Below are 26,441 nucleotides of genomic sequence, written 5' to 3'. Positions count from 1 at the left end.
CTAGCGAGCTGGCCCTGATCTGCTGCTCGCCGTCTTTTAAAGGAGAATCATGGACCCCCTCCACCATCCCAGCTAGCCTCTTCATTTTCCACACACTCCTACGGAATACTAAGTGTGCGCTATAGAATGCTCAGTCACGCCTCACACGGCCTGTTCTCTCACCCGTTCCTGTGTCTTCTGGCTCTCATGCTCTTTCCATACTCTTAGTTTCTCTCCAACTGCATGTCAGAGCCAAAGGGTTTGCCCTCTGGATGAGGCATCATCATATAAGGGTGGTTTATTATTATCACCATTCCTGTTCATTTCTTCACCAAGAAATATGCATTTTTTCTGAGATAAAGTACAAATATATATGTCAGGCAGACTGTAGAATGTGTTAAGTGAATGTGAGGTTGGTATTTCTGGCATTTGCAAAGGTTCATGGCATCATAAAATCCATAAACTGAAAGATAAATGCTTGATGTGTTGCAATACTCTCCATTGACAATGTCACATCAGCCTGTAATTCGTTCTTCCTTCAAAATCATGGCTTGAAGGCATGAGTTCATCCAAAAATGACAATTCCGTCATCATTTACTCACCCCCACCGGTAAAACTTTTTTCTTTTATGTATATTTTAAAGAATGTTTCAACTGTTTTTGTCCAGTCAATGAAGTTATTCATAATAAGGATAAGAAAACTGACAGAATTAATTTGGCTGATCTATCCCCTTAACATCCATGCTTGGAATTAAATACAAATGTTTATAGCACATCAAAACTCTCTAGTGAATCTTATGGTGACTGCTCTACATAATTCAATTGATGTGGATGCAAATTTAATTGGGGAAATACACTTGGCTTCTTCCTCCTTTTAAGACAATGACACTGAAAAACACTGGTATCATTTTCCATGTTCAGGTCTTTTGAATGGGCATTCAGGAAACATTGAAAGCTCTAAGTAAATTACTGCAGGAAATAAAGCCACTCTCTCTTACACTGGACTCTTTTTTACATCTTTGTCTATGAAACAGAGAACTAATTGCTGAGCCTATCAGTGAACATAATCATTTAAAATGGCTCCGTGGTGGTGGCCATCTTACCTTCGGTGTGCCTGGAGCTGCGTTGATGTCCTTGTGTGATGGGTTCTTGCTGTAGAGAAAAAAGACGCTGTGAGAGATGGATATAACTAAAATAATTCTTCAGATGGCTATAACCAATACATGTCATCAAGATTAAAGAACACAAACTTTGGAATCTGTCATCAAAAACATATCAACCACTCTTCTGAATATCGAGACCACTGATTCGATGTCTAGTTGGTTCATAGCTGACCTGCGCTGATGTTAATTTCGATGGAATTTGATGTGCAAGAGCTACTTGTTGCCATGACGGCTGATCTATTTTGATCATGTGTCAGAGCACTGGCTATAAACCCATCACCTTTTGACTGATCAGAAACTGCAATCTGCCATTTCGAGAGATGCAACTTCTGTCCCCTAAGGAGCTGGACTACACACGTCTCCTCCATCAACACTCACTTTAGCTCAGTCACATTGAGCGCTCCCTTGTTGGCCTCACTTAGGACCCGAACGGGCCTTCGAGAGGACAGCCGAGACAAAAGAGAACAAAGCCACACAAATCACACTTTTAATCATCTGGAGATGGAAAATGGGGGGGAAAAATCGAGAGCAGTTTCAAACCCATCCTCTACGCCACTCAATCCAGGCAGCCCTGGGTCATGCTGTATTTGAAACAATTACTGTCCAAAAGTACGACTGCTAAGCAGATTTGGGTTATAATTTTTTTATTGAAGTAATCATTCTCATGGATGCTTCCATCCAGACCTGTTCCCCCCCACCGCGACCCTCCTCAGTTAGACTAAGGCAGAAGGAAATAAATGATTTTGCGGTTATTTGATTTGTCAGTGAAACGCCTTGGGCACTTAGGACTTTGAAATATGTTGAGGACAATGCACTGGCTTGTAAACATTGTATTAAAGAGGCGGAGAATGGCAGAGAGAGAGAGAAAAAAGGGTGGGGGTGACTCCTTCTTGAGTCTGGCGGGAGGATTGTACATTGAATCTTTGCCTCATGGACATTGTGGATTGAGGATGACTGATTGGAAGGCAGGAATTATTAAACGGGGCGGCTAAAGCATCCGCCGACAATAGGGAAAGACATATCAAATCAGATTCCTCTCTGAAACATTAATATCTTTCCTGCCATCTCTCTTTTTTATGTCTCTTGCTTTTTTTTTTCACTGTCTGCATGTTTCCTTGTCTGTTGCTCTAGCTGAATTTTTTGTTTAGAGCCCCATAGATGGGTCACTGCTGCGTGTTTATGAAGCAGCGTGATGATAACCTGAGAAACAATGACGAGGTAACGATACCCTTGTCATGTTCATTTTAAATCATGCATTCACACCAAAAGAGATGGTTGAACTGAAACTGAATTAGCCTAACCCTAACCGATCCAACAGACACACTTGCCACTGGACTAATGAAACAGAGCGAAAAGAGTACACGGATCCTGATATGACTGATGAAGTTACAGTACAGTATATTTGGACCGGCTAAAGAGGCTCAGATGTAATGAATGACAGGTGGAGGCGGAGTTTGGAGATTTGCCCCGCCCTCTTCTAGGTAATAAGCCTCAAGCCCACCTTTTCTGTAGTCGGCATGATTGATCTGACAGCAAGGGGAGGAAAGAAAGAGAAGGGGACAGAGAGAAAAGATGAGACAGAGGAGAAGAAAGAGACAACACAAATCAGGAACCAGGCCTTGAGAGGGGATAAATTGCCCCATCGGTGGCAGCGCGCTGTTTGCGAGATAATAAACGGACTCCTCAGCATCATAAATCCGCCCAACATGGCACGGAGAATCTCTGTGACCTCACACATCTCCTCATGTCAAAAAAAAACAGCACTATGATACACTTCATACCCTGTAGCGTTCTAAATGCCCCCTGTGCACTCATTGGGCATCCTAGTATCTCAAAATGCTCTTTTCCCAGTGGTGGGACAAGCAGGCAAGGCCAATGACAGAAAAACACTCTTTACTAGTTTAGAAATGCCACACAGGAGCTGAACTATAGGACCTGAGGGATATTATGTAATACAGAGAACAAGTTAATTTAGGAGTAGTGCGCAGACTATAATACATAAATCGTGATGGCTTATTGCAGTGAAAATATTGGCATTTTTTAATGGAAGCATGTAAGCCTTGTACTTGGTAAACCTTGGTAAAAAAAAAATGGATGTTTTTTTTTTTTTTTATAAGCAACCTGTGTGAGGAAATTATGTGAAAAGTGTGATCTTAAGAATGAAATAATTGGAATTTTTATAATCACTGCACTAAATCGAAAAGGAACTATTGAAATATAATAAAAAAATAACACTAATACATTTTAGTTATTTTCACAAAAAATACTGGTACAAAAAATGTTAATTACACTTTCTTGTACATTTTCCACAAAAAACCCAATGTAACCTTCCTGCTCTAATGTAACGGTAAAAAAAAAAAAAAAAATAGATGAAAGATCATTTTTTAAGGAAAAGACAAAAAGATGATGAGATTAAATTGTGTCTTGTCTGGCTGGAACATCGTATTAATATCTCCCTTCTATATAATATATCCTAGTGGTGGAGTCATATAGCATGAACTCAAACTGTTGTCATCATTCTGAAATTCTCAATTTAAAACGATTCACTGTGTGTGCGGCTGACTTCAAAATCCCACAAACTCCACACTCCGGACAAACTGAGCTTTCTCTTTCTCCTATAGCAGCCAAATTCAGCTAGACCGAGAAGAGGGAGCGAGAGGGAGAGAGCGAGTGAGGGAGCTGGTGAAAATTGAATAAATGCCAGTCGACAGTTGGGGGGTTGTAAGCTGGAGATAAAGATTGCTTTTCGTGTCGTTTGCCACCCGGATCTCCCTCGCTCCGCTGGAGGCAAATTGATTACGTGGAGAGGCTGGGAAAGGGTGGGGGAATATGTAGATTGCTGTGGCCCTCAGAGCAGGCAGACGGGTAAAGGGCATGATGGATTTCCATTTCCATACATGAAGAGCGGAGGACGAGTCAGGGGAGGGGGCACGGCGATGCGGTCACAGGGGAGGGAGAGAGAGGGGAGAGCGGCGGCGGGTTCCAATCTCACACACACTCACCCGCATCCACTCAGACATCTGCCTAATGCTACATCTTAAATAGCTTTCCCCATTTTACATGCACTCAAGTCTCATTTGGTGCAGAATGAAACGCTATCATTAAAGGGAGATTTACTACAAATTGCCACAAATTCGCCATGTCACTTCCAATGATCTGTGTGTGCTAGCGTGTGTTGAGCGGAGCCCCGCCTGAGAGGAAGTATACAGGGAAGGAAGACGGCAGCAGTTACCCAGAGTTCCACACTGAGCAGAGTTCCACACTAAGCAATGGAGTGACTGCTCAGTATACTTCAGGAATTGTAGATTAACAAGAAACATATCGAGACTTTTTGAAATACTACTAACCATACTGTTCTAACCATACGATAAAGTGAGTAATAAAGTGATTTTATTCATTGTTTTGATCACTTATTTTTATTTTATTTTCGAGCTGGGTAGCCCCACACACAGTGTAATCTGCTTGGTGTAAAATGATGCTCCACATAGACATCAATAAGTATAGTTCACCTAACAATAATAAAATACCTGAGTCTGGTTATGGCTGACATTATGAAATGTCATTTTGCTCACTTAAAGGCATCTAAATATCTATATTCAATTACAATCATTCTTATTTCTCTTTCAGCCCATCTCTTGTCCTAAATCAGTATTAGGCGATTTAACTGCCTATAGCCTGGGAAAATAACTCTCTCGGCTAAAGGCAGGGGTTAAAAGGAGCGAAGGAAAGGCTAAATCACAGGCCTGTAATGCAGAGAGGCATCCAACCCTGGCAGACCTGGAGCTACGATGCAATTTCCTTAAATAACCACCACTATCAAACAGGCAGAGGCGACAGAGGCCCAGAGCCATGTCAGTGTCCACAGCCGCTGCCCGCAAGGGAGGGCGGCCCATTGCCCTTTATTAATTATTAAAAGATAACTCCTCACTGCCGTGTGATGGATAACACTCGTGTTGGAAAGACAACCTGCTGAGAATTAATATCTCCCTCTCTCTTTCTCCCTGTGTATGTGTTTGAAGCCCAGCAGCATAATCTATTAAAACAAAAAGGGGGGATATACAGCATAATGCGCAGCTTGAGCTCTTTGACATGTCTGTGACCTATAGATTCAAACGGCGTTGTTTCTTTTTATGGCTAATGTACCTTCAAGCTCACAGGGTGAAACTTCCTGCCTGGTTTGGGGGACACTGTATGAGAACACAGCGATTTAACTGTGTCAAGTCGATGTACCAACAGGCCTGTTTGAAAGCCTCAGGCAGTAGATGAATGTGCTGGATCCCTGTGATCATCCCACCATGCTTAACCTGGCCACATGAAAGGCCTAAGCGCATGTGGGCTGATGGATGATAGGGTTGAAAAGCACCTGTTCTGCTGCTGCTCTTTGTTATCACTGAAGCATTACACCAGTAGCAGGTGTCTTCACTGCTGATTTTTAGACTAAACATTTATGTGAGGGCGAGCAGCCAATGTGCTTCATTTGTTTGGGAAACGGTGACAAGAACTGATGGAGCTGTCAGAAGACGGCGGGTATAGATGTGTGAGTTTACCTGATGTGCATGTGGGTGAGCCTCTCCATCTCCTGTTCCATGTGCTCCTGAAGTTCTCCTGGACGCAGCAGAACCTGACAGATGGGGCAGATGGGAGCCTGACTGTCATAGAGTGACACCTTCTTCTTACCTGAGAGAAAAACAGAAAGATAGAACAAGAGAAGATTTATAGGTTTGTTTGGAATTCTGAAAGAGTTTGGGAAGCTTGGACACATTCAACATTCATTTTGGTCAGAGCCAGTGTAGTTATTGTTAACTACAGCTGTTAAAAAAAGACAAAATCCCCAAAGCATAATTTAAAAGAAGATTATTTTTTTAGCGAGACCAAGTAAGAACAACTTAAAAGTGTTGGCCCAGTTTTTATATAGTAAATTTGGAGATGAGCACGGGTCAGATGAGCGCTCAAAGTCTTTTCCTCTCTCTCTGGACTCTGTGGATTAAGTAGCTCAGATTTCTGCCGAAGGAGAATCCGTCATCCTCGGCCTCCTGTCTCCTGTTCCCTCATTAAACTAGATCCACAGCTCCGCACAGACAGTTACGCCACTGAGCTTGTGACACTTCAACTGTATCTCACACACACACACACACACACACACACACACACACACACACACACACACACACACACACACTTCATATACACTTATCAACTTACCAATAGACACAATTTCATCAGATGCTGTAATATAAAGTACGATTATTCTCAGTTAATGTGAATGCAACTTCAACAAATACGTATTCACTGATGATTTTGGAATCCACAAGGTATTTTTTAATAGGATATCCACATAAACACAAACAGCCATTTTATCATAAACAAGTAGGTATGCGTACGTGCGTTCACAACTGAACACATGGCTGTGTTTATTTTTGCAAAAGTCCATCCGTGTGGGTGGGTGAGTGTGTCATGGCTGCCTGTGAGTAACTAACATATCTTTAGCATGTGAATTATCTAACGTGCGATTCTGTAAATGAGTGAAAAAAACACTTCCTGTTTCATTCTTATATCTCTCAATCTCTCAGATCTGGAACTAGCCAATCAAAGCGACTATTTTTAGCCCTCTGGGACAATAGATCCTCCCTAAAACAGGATATCCTGGATGAACTCACTGTTACCGACAGACTACAGCTGTAAGTCACATGGTGAGTCTGCTTACCTAACTCAAAGCGCAAATATATACACAAACAGGAAGTGAGGAAATCACACCTTTGGAAATTCTTTGAGATGAGCATATGCTAAATCATTTATGATTTATACACTTTCTTCAAATAACATAAATGGTTTAGGATAGTGGTCACGTCCTGCTATTTTACACTTTCAGTTCTCTGATAACGTTATTTAATGGGTTTAACAGACATAAAGATGTAAAATCTCATTCCATTTCACACAGAGAAACAGCAGTGTCCAATTATCAAAGTGTGTAAGTGTGTAACAAACGTATGGTGTTTTGTAGTTCTGTTGTAATGTCTGGGAGGCAGCTATTGATCTGTTGCAGTAGGGGTTAGTGAGCATCTTTTCTTGAGATGATGAGGTAACTTGAGGGCAGGTTGCAAACAGATGTACAAACACACACATACACACACACAGTGGGACTATAATCCTGGTTCTTCTCTCTACATAAAGCCCTGGGCTCAGTATGAGCCTGTCCTTGACTTCAGAGGGCAGTGTTGTGTTTGTCTTGACATGAAGTGTGTACCGTTTGAGAGGGTGATGATCGCTAACGGTCCAGTCTATGCACACACACACTCACACAGACAAGCATGCGGGCAAACACATGTAAACGCTGACACACACGTGCGCGCATACATGCGGCAAAGTCCCTCCGGGGGCACATATCCGGCGCTCACATATTGGCCTGTCAGAACTATTTCCTGCAAGAGCACAGATTCATCAGTAAGAAGCTAGCAAGGGTCAGTATTAGCATCCCCAAAACTCCCCCTCCCACCCCCATACATCTCTCCACCTCCCCTCTCTCCTCTCCTCTCCTCTCCCCAGTCATGCGTGCCTACGCATTCCCATCCCCTATTCTCCAGCACCACTACTTAACGGCCCCACACTCTGGACACTTTAAGTGACTTTGAAAAATAGGTAATCGATTACAATTCTGTGTGTCTCTGTTTCTCTCACCACCCTTTTCTCGCTTGCCCCTCTCTCTCCTCCCTCCCAGTCTCTGTCCAGCAACATCCTGCACATCTATTTCTCATTTTCTGGCCCTTTATTTGTTTTCCGTGCTCTCCCGTCTTATCTCCTCTCACCTATTTCTGTCTATTTTCTTTCTTTCTTTCTTTCTTTCTTTCTTTCTTTCTTTCTTTCTTTCTTTCTTTCTATATGTGTATTATATTTTAGTACTATAATTATTATATAGTATATTTTATGCACTACTAATGATATAAATAATAATATATAACATATAATATTATATAAATATCTATAATTTATTTTTAATAATAATTGAATGTATTAATTTTGTGAAAAAGTAGAATTTCTTACATCTTTTGTAAAATGTTTTTCTGGGGGGTTTTTTGGTCGTTTAAAACGATTGTACTTTTTTCAGGTTTATTTTGTGAATATTCTTTTATATATATATTATTTTTTTCTAATTCTGTACACCCATATCTCCCTTTCTCCCTCTGTATGATCCTCTCTTCAGCAGCGGTCAGCTTTATTGCCCTGACAAGATAATTTGAGTCGTGCCAAAGCAATCACCATCTGCAAGAGTAAACAAAGAAAGGTCCAGACCCATTCTAAAGCAGAAAAATCTTCAATCCAACTCTTTCTCTTATGTGGCCATTTGCAACATGAAATCACACAACCTGACATATATGTTTATATAAGAAGGACATAGTCTTTTCACTCAGATTATTTAAGTTTTTACTCATATGTTTATACATTGTTAATAGGTAAAATCTAAAAAGCTATTTAAACACAGTAATATAAGTGCTAATGTAAATTGTTGCCGTATCAGTGCATGTACTGTGTTTTGTTATGTATTTAATTCATTTCTTTCCTTTTTTGTCTGTTGACATGTCAGATGGTTTACTGACAGAGTGTTACTCTGACTCTGTTATGTGTGCATGATGGAATCTGTTAACAGAGCGTGTGATTGTGTGTATGTGTGCCCCTCTGTCCGTGTGTGAAGAGAAAATGAGTGTGTGCCTCTTGAAACCGGCTCTTTAATTCATCCGTACACAATCAATGGGCTCGGTAATGGAGTCATGATGGTTTGGTCAAGCGCTTGTCGGGACCTAAACCACCTCCCTGTCACTTGTCTCCCTGAAAACACACACACACTCACAAACAGAGAGCAGGTCATTTGGCAGCTCTGATATTAACGGAGGGGATTCAGACAAAAGAACACACACTAAATCATCTATCTGTCAGCACAGACTGATGAACGCCTATATAGTGAAAGGGTGTGTGTTTGTGAGTGGACAGGGGTTTGCAAAAACCTGAGGCCATGTCAGAGCTTCGCATACATCTGTGTGTGTTAGTGTGGAGGCCTAATGTCTTTCCTATAGACCGCTCCATTATGTGTGCATGCAGTGTGGTGTAGGTGTCCACATCGTCCCCAGAGAGGATTGACTAATAGAGACAGCCAGTGATTAATCATGTCTTCCCTCTGAGGGTTGGAGGGACACAAACACAGTCCTCCAACCTTGGACACACCCTCACAAACTCATTATTTGTTATACTTTTGTACATTTCCAATAATTGTTTTCATTATTTGCTGCATTTTGTATATTTCTTACAACTTTTGCATATTTCTTGTATGCCTTAGCCTAAATATATATCAATATTTACATTTATATAGATATGTAAAAAAAAGAAAGACAAAAATACAACAGAGAAATAAATAAATAGATAAATATAAACATTTTGTAAAATATTCAAAAATTATAATACACAGTCTAAATATCTATATGTCTATCTGTTGGTCTTTCGTTTGTCCCTATAGTCATCTCTTTTTCCAAAAATGAAAAGCACCCTGCACCAGACCACATATGGTCTCTAAAGTGTCCCATTCCTCTTGTCCATATCTTATTCTTTCCTCCATTTCTCTGTTCCCCCTCTTTCTCTATCTAAGGGAGTGAGTGATGGCTAGCAGAAGACACAGAGATAAATCCTGAGGCATGGAGGGGGTTTGGCGCATGCTGCTTGTCAGCACGTTAAAGATGATTAATGTGGGATGCCCCCCTGCGCTGGACCCCTGCATGGAGAAAGGTGGGGACTCCGTTTAATCTGAAGGGCCGGCGAGACCAGCGCGCAGAGAGGGGCAATAACAAGGAAATAGGACTGACAGAACTTTTTAGTGCTGAGATTTCTCACCTAAATGCCATGCTGTGAGAGAGAGAGGGAAAGAGAGAGATGTCTGTGACAGCTCTGACTGAGTGCTGGCCTGATCTTCTCTAATTTGCCAAGATGGATGGCTCTCTCTTACTATCTCTCTCTCTCTCTCTCTGCTTTCAAAAATCCCCTCTTTTCCCCCTCTCTTAGCCATAGCACACCTTTATCACAGTACATACGCTCACCCGGACCTCTATTCTGATAGCACAGCTAATGAGGGCCAGAGCCAACGGCCTCTCTCGGCGTTAGACATTCCCTAATTATTAAAAGCACTTTCATCAAAGGTAACCTCTCGCTAACCCCACTGATAGCACAATTACACACTGGACGGCTGAGTTAACGCATGCTAATATCTTAATAGCGTCAAAATTTGCTGCCTTGGAGAAGGCAGATTCAAGCTAACTTGGCCACTAGCTGTGCGGCAATGTAGTGTTTGCTTCTAGCTGCCTCTGACACTCTTCGTATGTTGTTTTACAAGCCGCCATGTAAAAAAAAAAAAGACAGAAAAAGAGCTCCACAGAAGCCGCCTCAAACGCGAACTCCCCTGGTAGCTGGCAGCCCGCCACCAGCAGCTCCGGCTGGGGCTGTTAGCTGTCTGTCTCTCTTCTCATTTAGCCTCACGCAGCATAACTCAAACAGCATGCTCCTATTTATTTAACTGCTTCCAAATGCAGAAAAAACCTCCATGCTTACATATCTGTGTCTATAAAACCCTCGGCAGATACTGTGAAACGTTTAGATAGAAAATCAACATGTAACATACATAGGCCTCTTTTAAAGATTTACAACGGTAGTAACACCACACACATCACTGTTTGGGCAAGTCCCACCTTGACCTTTTAAACATTATTCTCATAATTGCAGCAAATTCACTAGTTCGGTGGGTTTAATGGCCTTCGTCTGGTTTACTCGGAGTCAGGAGTAAGGCTCTGAGTGTAGGTGTGTGTGCCACGTGTGTGAGTGTGTGCTTGGTGAACAAAACAGAGAGCATTTAAGGTACTGGCGAGAGAACAAAGCTGCCACTAATGGGCACAGGCAGAGAGCATGTGCCTTTTGAAATCTCTTTTTGCTTACATTGTGCCCATGCTGAGCTCAGGATGGAGATGGTAAAGGATTGCCCTTCACACAACCCGCCAGGCTCACCTGGCAATGCTGAAATTCACTAACAAACCATGCTGCCTCTTGTAAAGCTGATCAATGCATCCACAGGTGCACCATCCATGTTGAACAAGATGTTTTACTTTTTAAGTTATCCTTTTTTGATTAGAGCATAACCAAAACCTTTTTGATCATGACCATCATGGATCAGACCAGCTAGCAATGGTTTTAACCAGACTGGTATGGTCAAAAGCAAAAATAAAGACTATTAATGGCATCAATGGTTTCAGAACCATTATCAATTATGGAACCTTTTTATTAAATGTTCTTTACAGTTTTAAAAAAAGGTTCTTTAGATTATTCAAATGTTTTTTAAGAACTATTCCCTGAAAGTTGGAACCAAAACTGGTTCTTCTATGGTATCACTGTGAAAACCCCTTTTAGAAAGTCACGAAATATAGTGCTTTTTTACTGATTTAATTAGCTGCTCACTTTGATCATGACCATCATTGGGCCCCACCACCCCCCAACAACCTCTTATCATCCCTCTTCATGAATTCTTTTTTTCTCCATTTCATACCAGCACGTTGTTAAACAGGTTTTCCCAGTATGCATCAAGTGTTTACGCCTGCCTCATTCTCTCTCCTCTTGCCCTTAAGCACGCCAACATCAGTAAACAGTGAAATCTCTCAGCCTCTTACCGAATGTAACCACATTACGCTGTCTGATAACGTTGTCAAATAATGCCCGATAAGAGGAATTTGATTTGATTCAGGGCTTTTTCCCCCCCCTTTTGAGGCTTCTCTTTTCTTCTCCTTGCCTTAAGGCCACACACACACATGCATCTCTTTATACTCTGCATCTTCGAAAATGACACTGCCTTGTATGCGCAATCAAATAAATCCAGCGAGCCTGTCAGCCTTCATTTTTTCGCCTCCCCTCCTCCCTAAATCAGAACAAGGTGAGCCGCTACAAGTCATCTCCATAATGGGAAATGTGTGCTTTATACGCAAAAGGAGGGGAATTAGACTGATAATGGCACCAGCCCAGACTATCTGTGTGTGTGTGTGCGCGTGCTATTTTACTTTATTGTAAGTGAGCAAAGGAAACCCTAAGCAGGCTGGACAGTTCCTAGGCTGATTACTCAGGGTTAGGTGAAAAAAAAAGAAGAGAGAGGATGAGAGAAGAAGGGAATGAGGCATCGCGCCTCATTCGAGAGGACGTCTGATGAAATGGAACGAGGTCATCTTCAGTTTGGGACCTGACGAGCGTCGGCGTTGGCATCTGTGCTAACGGCGCACGGAGGCCGATCACCGCTGACAGTGATGCATTGTGCTGTTAAACAGCAGCTCCTCACACTACCGATCACACACACATACTCAGGGTGTCACATTTAAAAAGGCAAATGCAATCAGCACCTGAGAGAGGAGTGGGACGAGGGGAGTGGTTTGGTGTCGGTATCACTCTGTCATTCTCTCTCAGCGGTGAGGAGTGTTTGGCTAAAGATGATGTCGGTTTGATGCGCATTATTAGCATATGTGCGGGGCGTGCAAAGATGCGCTGGTAGTCATGTGGAAACACGAGCTAGTTATTAGGGCCAGATTCATAACTACGCTCATCAGAGGGGAGGAGACTTTATTATCTGAACACACAAACAACTTTGAGGACTTTTTAAAGGGCATGACGGGAAATTTTTTGTTAGTTTTGTTAGTCTGTATATGGCAGGGTTGTGCATGTATCAGTTCACACGAAAATATTAAGCAAAATGTTTTCTACTTTATTAATAATTAGTAGAAATGCTGTTTGAGCACCAAATCTGATTTGTGTGACACTATAGAGTGGTGTAATGGATGCTAAAAAAATCAGCTTGGCAAACACAGGAATAAATTGCATTTTAAAATATATTCAAATGGAAAATAGCTATTTTGAACTATAATAATATATCATAATACTATTAACAATATTATTTTGATTGTGTTTTTTATCAAGTAAATGAGCATTTACATCAAAAACATTTACATAATATTTTCAACATCTTAGTTTGCTGTAGTGTACATTTTGTAATTTTTCTTAACAAACTTCCTTGCATTTAAATTGCAATGTTTTCTGTCTCAGTTCAAATATGGAAATTTAATCTAAATGTGCATTTTTAATTCATTTCTGAATGCTGCACACCACAATGTAAGATGGTGTGCACACATTTAAGAGTGACTGGCTGCGGCTTGCTTTAGAGAGCATGTGGGTTTACTTTGAGGGAATTGTGTTGAGAAGGCATCTTATTGTGGTAAGTGTGTGTGTTTGGTTCGAGTGTATGGTGTTCAGGATAAGACTTGTGTCGGTGGGTGTGAGCGCTCACAGTAGTGACAGCTGTTTATTCAATCAATCACCTTGTGGATGGCACAGCAGAGTGAAACGGCTGGAGATTGAGTTTTGCCTCACAGGGGAAAATGGAGCAAATTAATAGACCATTACCCAGGCGCTGACCCAGGAAATGAGGGTGACACTGCAGGGTTAGATCTGCCAGCTTGCCTGCCTCTCTTTCTCTCCCTCTTTTTCTATCTCTCTCCAGTCCTTACAAAAGGCGAGAAGCCTCAGTCCCAGCACCCCCTGCTCCTCCCAAGGGGTAAGGACCATTACAACTCCGGCTTTGTGACTGAGAGGAGGCAGGAAAGGGCACATATCTGTTTAAATATGGATGGATTTGTGCAGATCTATGAAATCATGTGTTTGTCTGAACAGGTGGGCTATGTTTGCTGAGTGGGCAGTGTTGAGTCCCTTGGGACGTCAACCCTACAGGGCCTTGCACACGTGGGTGAAAGTTTTTCACTGAGGGTCATTCGTCAATGACCAAAACGCCTAGTGTCCATTTACATTTATACCCATGCACTGCTATTTGTCACAAAAACAAACAAAAACACTTAAAGATAATGCTAATAGTAATAAAAAACTTACACTAAGTGTATTGAATGCTCAAGCTAGTTCTTCTATAAAACACAGAAAAAACATTGAATGCTAAAGCTAAAAGCTAATTCTTAAAGCTAGTTTTGCTATTAAACTCACACAATGTGTATTTGAAGGGTTGACACATGAATGCAAAGCAATATTTTGTGTGCCCTGAACAAATGTAAATAAATTAATAATTAAGTCCAAAAGGTGTTTTTAATAATGAGATTTAATTTAAGACTAAAAACTAAAGTAGCAAAGGACATAACTAAAGATTAAAAAGAGTTGTGCTTGGCCAGATGGCATATATTGTGCGCTGAGTGCTCAGGCTTGTAACTGATGCCATGTGCTACCTACTTTATGCCTGTCCATTAGTGGGCTTGTACACACACACACACACACGCACAAGCACTGTTTCCTAAATAATGCCTAACCATAATTGATAGCACAAAGCCACCAATAACCTCTACAGGTTTCTTTTCATCAGTACACCGCCGTCGGTGTGCCCCTCTCGCGTTCTCTCTCTCTTCCTGCTCTCATATGCTTGTGAGGGGGAATTAATTACCAGAGCCAATTTACTGTTTATACTCTGATGTTTTAACTAATTACCACTAATGGTGACAGAACAGCAGCCAGTGGAGTTAATTGAATTTAGACGGCAGGGCTGCAGGTCCATCTGAATAGAGCCTCTCAGGAACTGTCATAACCGACCGCCCCCTACTTCTGCATGTGTTAACACCCCTGCCTGTCATTGCTTAAACATGCACGTGCGCACACACACACACACAATGTCTACTGCATAAACATAAACTCACAAACCACCAGCCCACTCCACATCAACTCCTTTTCATTCCTGCATAACCTAATATCATGGGTGAATATACATGTCTAATTAGCAACTGAGGCCTACTTTTGTACAAACGTCAACTGTCAAGTTTTTTATGTCAAAATGCACACCAATCAGATGCTGTTCATTTGCATAAAGTTCTTTGTTCAACTTTAAGTTGCAATGTAATGGAAGTAGCAATAGATTTTTTTTTATGTAAATTTGAGTAAAATGAATTATCAAAAAATGTAGTGTGGGTACTTTTGTCCATCAGTTATATACACTAAATAATTTGAGAAGTTTGCATTCATCATCATAGAGAAGAACACTACCAAACTAAGGTTTAATAATATGCATATAGAAAACACATAGGAGTTTCTATTTCATGCCAGCTTAAAAAATTAATGACTTCCAGTGGCTTTGTTGTTGGAAATCTCTGTCATTGAGAACAGGCTTTAACATTCAGACAGTTTATCATGTCATGTCTGGTTAGGACACTGTGTCAGTAACCTTACACTGGTATTTCTTCTTCCTGCTGCCTAGTTAGCCTCTGCATGGCCTCTGACTGACATGAATAATATTCTCAACACATCCTGCTTCAGCAATTTGTATGAGCTAAGACCAAAAAAAAGCTTTCCAGGCAAAGTCGTAAAAGAGCCGCCTGATATACTAAAGGCTTAATGATTTGAAAGTTACAAGAGAAAGTGCTGTGGGCCGTCACCGTCAATCATATCTAGTACCGCCGCATACGCCAAACGGTCTGGCCGCTGAGCTCACTGTTCACACGCGGCACGTATGCTCCCGGGGAGATTTTGTTAGTGCGTGTAACGGTTAACCTCTTTCCCCCTCCTTCGACCCGAAGCGCCTGAGACATATTCCTTTTTACACGTGTTAACCTGCTGGCCTCCTCCGCAGTAGATCAGATCAATGGAGCTGAGCGTCGAGGTGTAGTCACGGCCCCGGTGCGGAAACCGTCTTTGGCTCCGAGGCTGTGATTTGAATATGGAGCCGGGTGAACATGCTGTAATCTTACCCGCGACAGCTCAGTGTATTGAATGACTCTAAATTGATTTTCTGTTCGAAAAGCCACTTTTCTCATGTACTTGGCAGTTGGAGTGCAGCCCTAAAGGAAGTTTTGGTCTCTGTTGCATCCTTAAAGCCCTCGGTGCGGCGCTCTTCTCGCCCTCCTGCCGCAGTTGCTCCAGCTCTGGCGTAGACGGAGTTTGAGAGATGGAGAAAGTGAGACGTGGATTGATTTGTCATCAGAGACGCTCCTGTGTCTGCCTGTCTGCAGCTTGTGCCCAAAGCGGAGAGCTGTGAGTCTAACCCTGCAGTACGACAACACAGCCATCTCTATTTATCTCTACCTCTTCTACACACACACACACACACACACACACATAAACACACACTCTTCTGGGCATTAGGGCTAGGGATTTCCTGTTCCTAGCTCTTGCTCATCTGTCAGCAACAGCAAGGAGCTGACACGAGCTAACACCTCCATTCCACAAACCATTTAGAGCCTAAGCCTCCCTCTCTCTCCTTCCTCGCCCTCTCACTTTCTGAGAGCAGTTAACACGGCACCTGTCTGTGCTTCACAGGAGAGACTGGAAGAAATAAATCTATCCCACTGCCCTGAACACAAAAGCACTACTGAGCTAATGATATTTTCTATTTCTTAATCCAAGCCTCCAAATAATGGTATCTCCCGAATTTAATTAAAACTTGTTTAAGCAGAAGCATTTTTTTCTTACAATACAGGCAAAACACACCGTTTTTTTCTTAAATTAATAATTATATTCAGCAAGGGCAAATTAAATTCATCCTATATTTCAAAAAATAGAGCCCAGTACACATTTTTTTGGTGTAACACTATTCAGCTTTGCCATCACAGTGCTTCACAATGCTACTGTTTCACTTCTGATCAAATAAATAAAGCTTTTGTGAGCATTAAAAAAGAAAATATTACCAACCCATTTCAACAGTAGTGTTTTTGTATTTTGTGTGAATACACAAAAAATGTATATTCATTTAATTCTGTTATTAAATATTAGTGATTAAAGAGAATAAAGGAAATGAGCATGTACTACCCAAATATTAGAAAAAGAATTGAAAGAAATGAATAATAGAATATTAAAAAATTATTAATGGAAAATCTAGGTGTGATAAAATCTCATTCAATATCACACCTTCCCACAAAAATACACAGTCACACATATCCCAGCATTTCTATGTGTGGGTGTGTGTGTGTGTACTAATCTGTCAGAGGCAGTACAACTCAGAAATATGGCAGGGGGTCACGGCAGTGGAGCAGAAGGCTAATAGGAGAGCTGCTAGTTAGATGTCTCTCAGTACAAATGGGCTGTGATTTATCCTCAGCACAGCAGCACAACTGCACACAGTCTGGTCTCTATCACTCTATCCTGTCACTTCTCTGTCAGGCTGCTACTCTCTCTCTCACCCTCCCTTAGATCCAGCGGGAGCCAAAACTATTTAAGGAAAAAGTATTAAAAAGTTTACTCATCTTAATTTTTAAGTTGTTCCAAAGCTGTATGACTTACTTCTGTGAAACCCAAAAATGTTTAAACAAAACATTTATTTCTTAACAAAAGCCACTTGGTAAGACTTGAAAAACATTCAAACATTTTTAAATAGAGCTCAAGTATCTTTTATACTTTTTGAGGGCATTGCACTTTCCAAATGCAAAGACTATTAGGATGCAGCTCAACTTTGGGAAGAGTGACTTCAGGAACAGATGTGCTCATCTCTTCAGGAGGTCAGTATGATGGATTGACAGCTCACCTGCATGTGAGGCCGGAGCCCATTACAGCTCTCAGGCTGTTATCAGGTCTTGTCACCGACAGGAGACACTCAGCTAATCCTCCCACAGTGCTGCCATATCTGTATCTTTAGCTGGCATATATCCCCTGCTCTCGCTTTCACCTTCTCTAAGAGTCTCTCTTTCTGCTTCTCTTCTCAGCGGGCAGAGTTGGCAGGATGGTTTAATAAAGGCCATAGTGGGAATGAGGTCTGAGCATGGAGATGGTTATCTGGAGGAGTGGGCTTTAGAGCAGGCGAACCTCCGGCCACCCGATATGAAGAGACCATGGGGTCCGCAAGGGTCCCCTGGAGCCTCCATGAGAACAGCTCAATCAGACATGGCCGATTGCATCATAAGCATTAGCTGGCCACTAGTGGACACCACAATGATCTTATCCATGTCGGTCTCCAGGGTCCAACATCACCAGCTTCTCCATCAGCTTTCATAAGGAATGTGTTATGACTTCTAACAGCAGAGGGGGATGTTACCCCTTGGCTATGGTGTGCAAGTGAGAGGTTAGATGGTTGTTTGACCTTTAACCTTATGGACATTACTCACCCACCATATGCTTGCCCATGAGCAGGGGCCAAAATGAATATTTGCGGAGTAAAAAATGCAAGAAAATGTTTTTGGTAAGCATCATTGCATACACTTCAACAGAATTTCACATTATTTTTATTATTATGAGGAAATTTGAAAGTAAGATATAAAGGTAGATTTTTTTAAATTATTGTTAAAAAAATAATGATTAGAAATGCAATCATCTTACATATTTATGTTTACTTATACATTTCATATATTTGTGTATACACACACACACACACACACACATATTAGAGCTGTCAAACTATCACAAATAATCACATTCAAAATAAATTTTTGTTTACATAATGTGTGTGCACCATGTATAGTTTTTATTTACATTACAGTAAATAAATACACTACAATAAATACACACACACACGTGCATATATTGAAGAAAAAATTGAAAATATATATACTCTATGATTGTGTATTTATATTTTATACAGTGCACACATGTACTGTGTAAGCAAAAGCTTTTATTTTGGATGTTTTTAGTTATGATTAATTGTTTGACAGCACAAAATCTGAATATCAAGATAATATAAAAACTATAAGCTTTCATTAGATATGTATTTTAATTCCTTTAAATTCACTTGCCATTAGCTAAAAAGATGAGGAATAAAATCACAGAGGCTGAGAAAAGGAACATCTTCAACATCTTTCATGAGCAGGAGACTCTAAAGTGAACAGGTTAGGAGGGAGGGCTGATACTCAAAGCAGGAGCACAAGGATCAATAGAAAATTAAGAGCCTGGAATGGTTCTGCTGGCGTTCCCACACTAACCTCTTCACTCCTCTATCATCTACTTTTCCTCCATCTCACGTTCTCCCTCACAGATACAAAAAAACACACGCTCTCCCATTTTTCTCTTTTTCTTCAGCACCCCTGTGTCTTCCCTGTGCGATACGGACGACGGTAAGAGAAAGAGAGAAAAAAAACCTTGTGAAGGAACTGACAGGAGATGGTGGTGTTTAGGAGTTTAAGCATTAAAAAAGGGGTGAAATAAAGCAATGGAGCAGCGTAATAGCAGCGAGCGAGGGAGGGAGGGAGCTTTAGCAGTCTGCTGGCTGTCTGGGGACTCAAATCTCAGAGCAATTTTCGGACCGGGTGATTGGCAGCTTGATGTGTATTCTTCCCCTGCAGGAGCGGGGCGATAACTCTGGCCCAGTCGCCCATCTCGGGCCTGTTGTGGGGCTATTACAATGACAATGCCGATAAGGGACATTTATCACTCCTGTGGCGCGCTGACAGAGAGGCCCCATCAACAGGTCTACTGGGGCCGGTGAGGCACGAGCGAGGAGAGGAGGTTCACTGAGCCTGAATTACAGGCCACTCTCAGACACATAACAATACGTTTATCATACGTATAAGCACACTCACACAAACACAAATAGATATGTATACACATTCAAACTGTATACAATCCAGATATGATTGCACACTACAGTTTAAGATACTTTTGCAATATATATTTTAATCTATCCACTTAGTATTAAGGCATGTTCATGCCAATTATGATTATAACATTTAACAATACTTTTAACAACCATTCTAATTATATAAGAAAAGGGTTAAAACTATAATGATAACAAAACAGAAGATTAATATTCACTCTCTGAACATGATGTTTCCCAGGTGGTGAATAATAAATTAGCTTGCTCTAATAATAAACAGACAATTATTGGATGTTTCTGTGGATACTAAAATAGCTATTGTTTTAGGGATACTTACAGCAATTATTCTTGGTATAAACTTTTTTTTCTGTTTATTTTAGGAAAGATCTGTTGGAATTGTGCACATTAAGCTTAATACTACAAACACACACACACACACACACACACATATATATATATATATATATATATATATATATATATATATATATATATATATATATATATATATATATATATAAACATTCCTGCATCTCACAGTGGTGTTATACATTCTTTCAGTCATAAAACACATCCTACATTCCTATAAGTGTTTATAAAGCCTGTTTTTATGTAATCATTTAACACTTGAAAATAACAAATAGTCGAGTAGGTCTTTGCTAACAATAGCATTGTGCCGCGGTGTACAGAATGCAGGGCCCTTTGTGTCAATCTGCCCTCTGTGGTCAAAGAGCCCCATTGTGTCAAGGAAGGTGGCACGGCTCAGACCCACAGCTGCGGACTGGTGGAGGGTGGTGGCTGGCCCAAAGCAAAATGGTAAATGACCCCCTCCTCACACACATACACACACCAGCCTCTGAGACTGACACTAAATAAACCGCAGTGACAGTCGACCACCTGTAGGGTGCGCCAACGGTGAGAAAACATTGAAAATTAAAGACATGTGGCCAAAAAGTGATTCAGAACCTGCATCTACCTTCACACTCATGTCAACGCTTAGCAGATCTCTAGAAATGGGAAATATAGTTTTCAAAAAAAACACTCTGAATGAACACTTCTGTGAAATAAAGTTACCAAACGTGCTAAGCGGTGTATGGTGGCAGGCTGTTGACAGCTGGATTTGGGGTTAAGCCCTGTTCACCTTGTGAATGAGGGCTCACATTAAGGCTCTGAACCCCTCTTAACCACCCTAAGAAGCAGCTTCCACCTTTTCTGTCCCCCATTTTATGGCCCTGACCTTGAGCCATTAACACTACAAACCTCCAGACGAGCTGGATACTTTACAACACTAAGAGACTGAGAGAGTTAAAAATGGTGGAGCCTATGACAAACAGCCTGATTCGATTCTTTAAAATTTATGAATGACTTCCACCCTTATTTGATAGAAATCAGATTTTTTTCAACTGTCACCTAAATCCCAACAAATAAACACACAAAATTACATGCACCAAAATAAACAACACCAACTCCATTTATCATCGGAAACCCTGCCCACACTGTGCCTTCACCGAGTCGCGGAAACAAACTGCTTCTGATGGATGAGCACTTCTTGGGCAATAAATGTATTAACTTTTAACTATCAGCTACTGCTTGGCATGAGAAATGCCTGCGATGAATTAACCCCTTGGGTACACCTTCATAACTCAGTCGCAAGTTTTCTCTCCCTAGGTTTTTGACCATCTATCTCTGTTTCTTCAGAAGGACATTAGTCAGGTATCTATTACCCATTAGCCTCTTTCTTCACACGCCACAGGAGACTAAATGCAGGGGGGAAGGTCCAAATCTGCCTCCATGTTCAACAGTCACTTCCTGCAACCAAGGTACAGTTCACAGTCTTTTGAGCGTGTGAAACTTAAAAGGGGTGTTGTCCTAAAACAGTTTCAAGTAAATTTTAAGTAGTTGTATGTGATGGTTTTTGAGGGGAAAATCATGAAAATCCAGAACCTGTAATAGCGTGTGCTTGTGTTCTAAGTAGTCACCTGCCAGGAGGGAGTTGGTTAAAGCATATTAGTCAAGAGGTGTGTGTTGATAAGTACATAGTCTGTTTTACACACACACACAGACACACACTTGACGCATTGCAAAATGACCCATGCCCTGTTTATTGACAGACTCCAGCCTGTCTGGAGTTCATAGGGAGTCTCCGTAATCTCTCTAGAGATGATTAAAAATTAATTGATCACAGCAATATTATCCATACTCCCCGAACCAACCAGCAAAGATGACAAACCAGCTAATAAATGTTAATTACTGCTTTTTTCCCTTCCTGTTTTACGACCCCTGCCAATCTTAGTCCTCCTGATATCAGGTTGTAAATTCATTAGACTAACACACCTAGCGGGGCCAGCTCATTTAGCAATGACAAACAAGATTAGGACAAGGAGCGAGGGTTGGTGTTCCCTCTGACTCCCGACACCTGATAAGAATTTGTTTCTTCTGTTTTTTTGCTGAATACCGGAAAAGAATCCAAATTGGGAATCCAAATTAATCAGTCAATCTATCTATCTATCTATCTATCTATCTATCTATCTATCTATCTATCTATCTATCTATCTATCTATCTATCTATGAATTAATCCTTTTTGTTAGTTCGCAATTATAAAATACTAATTCATCTGATCTCCTCTCTAATATTCAGCACCAGCTCTTATTTTCACCTGTTTGTCTGCATAATTATTGAATTGGCACCAGTGGATATAACAAATAAACACCTAGAGATCAAATTCAGAGAAAGAAAGAGAGATGGAAGTGTGAGGCTAACTCTGGAGATTTTGTGAGGGGATAATTTCATTAAAGTATAATAGGCTTTGTTATAATCCAGGCAATATTTTTAAGTCATTCATATCCATCTGAACACACAGATCTAACACAAAAAGCCACCATCGCCTGTCACATTAAATTGCCAAATAATACAAGGCTCTAACCTCACAACTGCAAACAAAAGACAGCAGCCTGTTTTTTTTTTTTTTTTTTTATCTTAGATTAAAAGGAGAAGCATGGCTGCCAGACATCAGAAGTGAAAATCAAAAAATCTAAAAATCAATCAATCACATGCTGCTTATCAGGAACAGCAACTATGACATCCGCACACTAGCAGCCAATTTCCCTCGAAAGAAAAAAACAACAACCTGAAGTCAAGACCAATGCTGTTAATTCCCTTTTACCTTGCAACATAGATGATCTGTAAATACTACACGTCCACTGCAGTTAAATTTACACTGTGTTTCTTACAATGCTATATAGTCAAATGAAACCCCATTTTTGATCTCCAAGTTAGGTGTGAAACAGACAGTGGAATTTTTTCCCAGCAGTGTAAAATGTGACACTCTGAGAGAGCCTGAGGCCTGGTCCATGTGAAACACAAATATCAAAACACTTTTATTTACAGAGAGAGATGAATGTACTCTCCTCCAGACTCAAGTGCTCAGATTGTTGACAGTAAGAGACTTCTTGGCCTAAACTCTCTTAAGCCCTCAATCACTGCATACTAACAGCTGTAGCAGTCAGCATTAAACTAGAGTTTAATGGAGCAACAATAAGGCTTAGGTAGTTAAACAATGCTGAGTTTGCCTGCTTTGAGAGAATCATAGAAATGCCAAATGGAATGGCCAGAGGAGGAAATAAGTAAAATAAAAAAGGAAATCTACAATAAGTGCAATACTTTTTTTAAATTATTATTTCTAATGATTAATATTATTTAGAAAATCAAAAACAGATACACATATCATTATTATTATTAGATTTACCTTATGGACTGCATTATTAATGAAAATAGTGACTGGGTGTTCACTATGTTTTGACAGCACAAAATAAACAAGTTCCTCACAAACGTTCCTTTTAAACTTAACTCTATTAAACGTCTACTTTTTGTATATACTGTAAGTTTATGTGGAAGCTGTGGCAGCACGTTTCCAGTTTCATCAGTCTATGGGACATTTTCCTGATGACATTTCTCCACAATGCTCTGTGACATCTGCGTCAACAACTGGTGCATAGCACCACTGAAGGTCAGGGATAATGGGAGAAAAGGCCAAGGAAATATTAGACTGCTAGAAAACAGCACAGGCTCAGGCTCACCAGCAACTGTCACTCGTAACGTAAGTATATATGAAAGGCCAAGACTGAGGGGCAGTTTGCTTCGGGTTGACAGGCTTGGGTGGGCTGCGGTACCAAACGCTGTGCTGGTGAGAAAAACACAGTTTAGTCAGTGGAAACTGTCATGGGTGAGTGAAGATATGTTGACAGCTGATGGTATTTTTCAAAGGGCTTTATAGTAAGACATTTTGAAAGTTGTGAGAGTGGAGGACGTAGCCTTGAGGCACTCCTTCAGACTACAGTGTTAGGTTGTGCAGTACATCATCAGTCTCAGAGGAGATGGATGTCTGTTAAGCAATAAGGAGGAAGAGGCGTACCTGTGGTAGGCTCATGTCGTTAGCTTACTTAAACCACATTACCAAAGGGCCTCTTCCTCAGGCTAACGGCTAGCCAGGTGGTGCTGTAGTCTGGGCTGTCTGCCCTGCTCAGAAGGGTGAGAGAGAACAAGCGCTGGGTCTCCTTACAGGAAACCGAAGTTATGATGCCGCAGACATGTTCTGAGAACATTCTCACACTGCCGCTTTGAAATCGGCATCCGCACCAAAACCAGGATTAAATAACAGTGAGAGCGAGAAGGCAGGCCACACGACAGCAGGAGAGAGAGGAGCAGACACCGTACAGACACCTCGCACAGGCGAGTCACTCAATCTCAACTGCCCCGCCACAGAAAATGATCACATTTCCCTCGGCAAGTAGCAGAGCTTCTGCTGCTGGAGTTTCCTCAGGTGAAGTGTTCGCTATAAGCAGCGGTCATTAAACCCATCCTGATTCATTAGTCTGCAGCTGCTCCTCATTAGCTGAAACGTATGGGCTGCAGTCTCTTTCTTTTACATACACACACACACAAAAGCTTGGTTTTTAAAGCATAGTAAGCTGCATTGCTATTTATTACCAGCATAGGCATTATAACGTTATTCACTGCTGCTTTAGAATCTGCCTAAAATTAGGTATTTTAAGAAGTTGTGTGTTTAGTAACAGAGCAACTGTGTTTAATACAAAACACTGTGCCAAACAGTCCAGATAGATAGAGGAAAGACATACATACACTGTCCTTGCTATCCACCACCGTCACAGGCATTCCCCATAAAGCAGGCCTTTTACTCTCTGCACACTCTCTATAATATGGCCATCACCATTAAAGCTGTCAGGGCATAAGCACTAAGTGTTATAGCCCATACATTACATGCACACAGACACACACACACATACACACACAGTTGGTGGCCTTTCCACCCCTCAGAGCTGACAACACCATCCCAGCAACCCTAAGTTCTGCCTCTCACCCTGTTGCATCTTGCCCTGCCTGTCCCACAGCTCCACCTTGCTTAGGGTTGGACCATTGCACTGTGGGATAGAGGTGTGAGGACGACCCTACTATAATTTACGACCACAAAGCTGGGACCCCTATGTGCATAGAAATGTATATTTTATGTCCTCTTTGAGGCAATGCCCTACTCAAAAAACATTACTTAACAGACTGAGAGCAGAGGTCAGCCATTTTAAAACCATAGAATTCAGTTGTCAGAAAAGGGTAATTTCGAACAGCAGTGGTAAAGGCATATTATCACAGCATGATGAAACAACAGGGCAAATGAATACAAAAGAGAACAGAAATTGAAAAAGACAAGTGGATATGATCAAACTGACAGGAAGAATAAAAATGACAAATAAAACTACAATGCAATTTAAAATTTGTGAATAACACTTGAAAAACACTTTAATATAAGATGTGGCATTTATATTATATAAATTAAATTTAAAAATAATTATACCACAATATTATATTATTATAAGTATGGAAACTTCCAAATGAATGTGTTGGTGTCTTGCTACATTCTTTTTACAAATGTATAAATGCACGGTGGGTTGAAATGTGCTGACAGATTTTAAACCACGACCCACAAAAACACCCAACAATGCAATTTCATTTAATTCCAGCAGATCAGCCCTTGTCAAATCCTCCCATTTGTGTCATTCCACTCAGCGTACCTGACCTCCGTCATGCCTTCTCCCTCGCTTCCCTAGTTATTTCTGATGTATTTACCACATTAGTATTAGTGCTTCTCCCTGTCATTCTGTGCTCGCAAACGGGCTTCTGACATGCTGTTTGTGGCCCCCCAGGAACCCCGAGGGGGAGTGATCTGGTTCCTATTTCCCTTCTGTGACAATTTTCACCCTCCCTTCTACCACACAAGAAAAAAAAAGGAGCAGGCCTGGCAACAACTACGGCCAGCAAAAAGAACAGCGCTTAGGGTTTCCTGTGAGACAAAGATTGCCAATGCCAGCTTCAATATGACAAGTGCCAGTGTTATGAAGACAGACATGAGCATGGATGGGCGGGGTGACCTTTTCCAAATGTCACATGTCATCAGAGTTTTATGTCACCCTCCAAACAATATGTCAGGGGCATAAAAAATCATTACACCCTAGAATTATGTTATACAGGGTAAAAATAATAATTAACATCATATTATTCAAAGCCAAATGGAGAATTGAGGGAATTTATGAGCATCCATGTAAAAATATTCCCAGTTATGCTTTTAAAAGTTCTCCTGTCTAGTTAAATAGATAAAAAAAGCTTACTTTAGTGTCCCAATTTTAATTTGCTTTAGTAGCTGAATACAAAAAGCTTCAAAGTCAAAAGTA

General features: G+C 40.9%; 1 protein-coding gene across 9 annotated transcripts in view; it reads right to left on the bottom strand.

Moving 5' to 3' along the window:
• Positions 1 to 26,441, bottom strand: part of rnf220a (ring finger protein 220a) — a 111,997-nt gene that overhangs the window by 23,058 nt on the left and 62,498 nt on the right. For all 9 annotated transcript variants that reach the window (XM_043218133.1, XM_043218174.1, XM_043218124.1 and 6 more), the window contains exons 3-4: positions 5,689 to 5,818; positions 1,082 to 1,130 (exon numbers count right to left, since the gene is read on the bottom strand). In XM_043218133.1, the coding sequence (XP_043074068.1) occupies positions 1,082 to 1,130; positions 5,689 to 5,818 (179 nt within the window). The remainder of the gene's footprint in view (positions 1 to 1,081; positions 1,131 to 5,688; positions 5,819 to 26,441) is intronic.

The sequence above is a fragment of the Puntigrus tetrazona genome, chromosome 2, assembly GCF_018831695.1.
Source record: "Puntigrus tetrazona isolate hp1 chromosome 2, ASM1883169v1, whole genome shotgun sequence".
NCBI classification, from domain to species: domain Eukaryota; kingdom Metazoa; phylum Chordata; class Actinopteri; order Cypriniformes; family Cyprinidae; genus Puntigrus; species Puntigrus tetrazona.
Note: the sequence above shows the minus strand (reverse complement) of the source record. Positions and strands in the feature narration are given on the sequence as shown.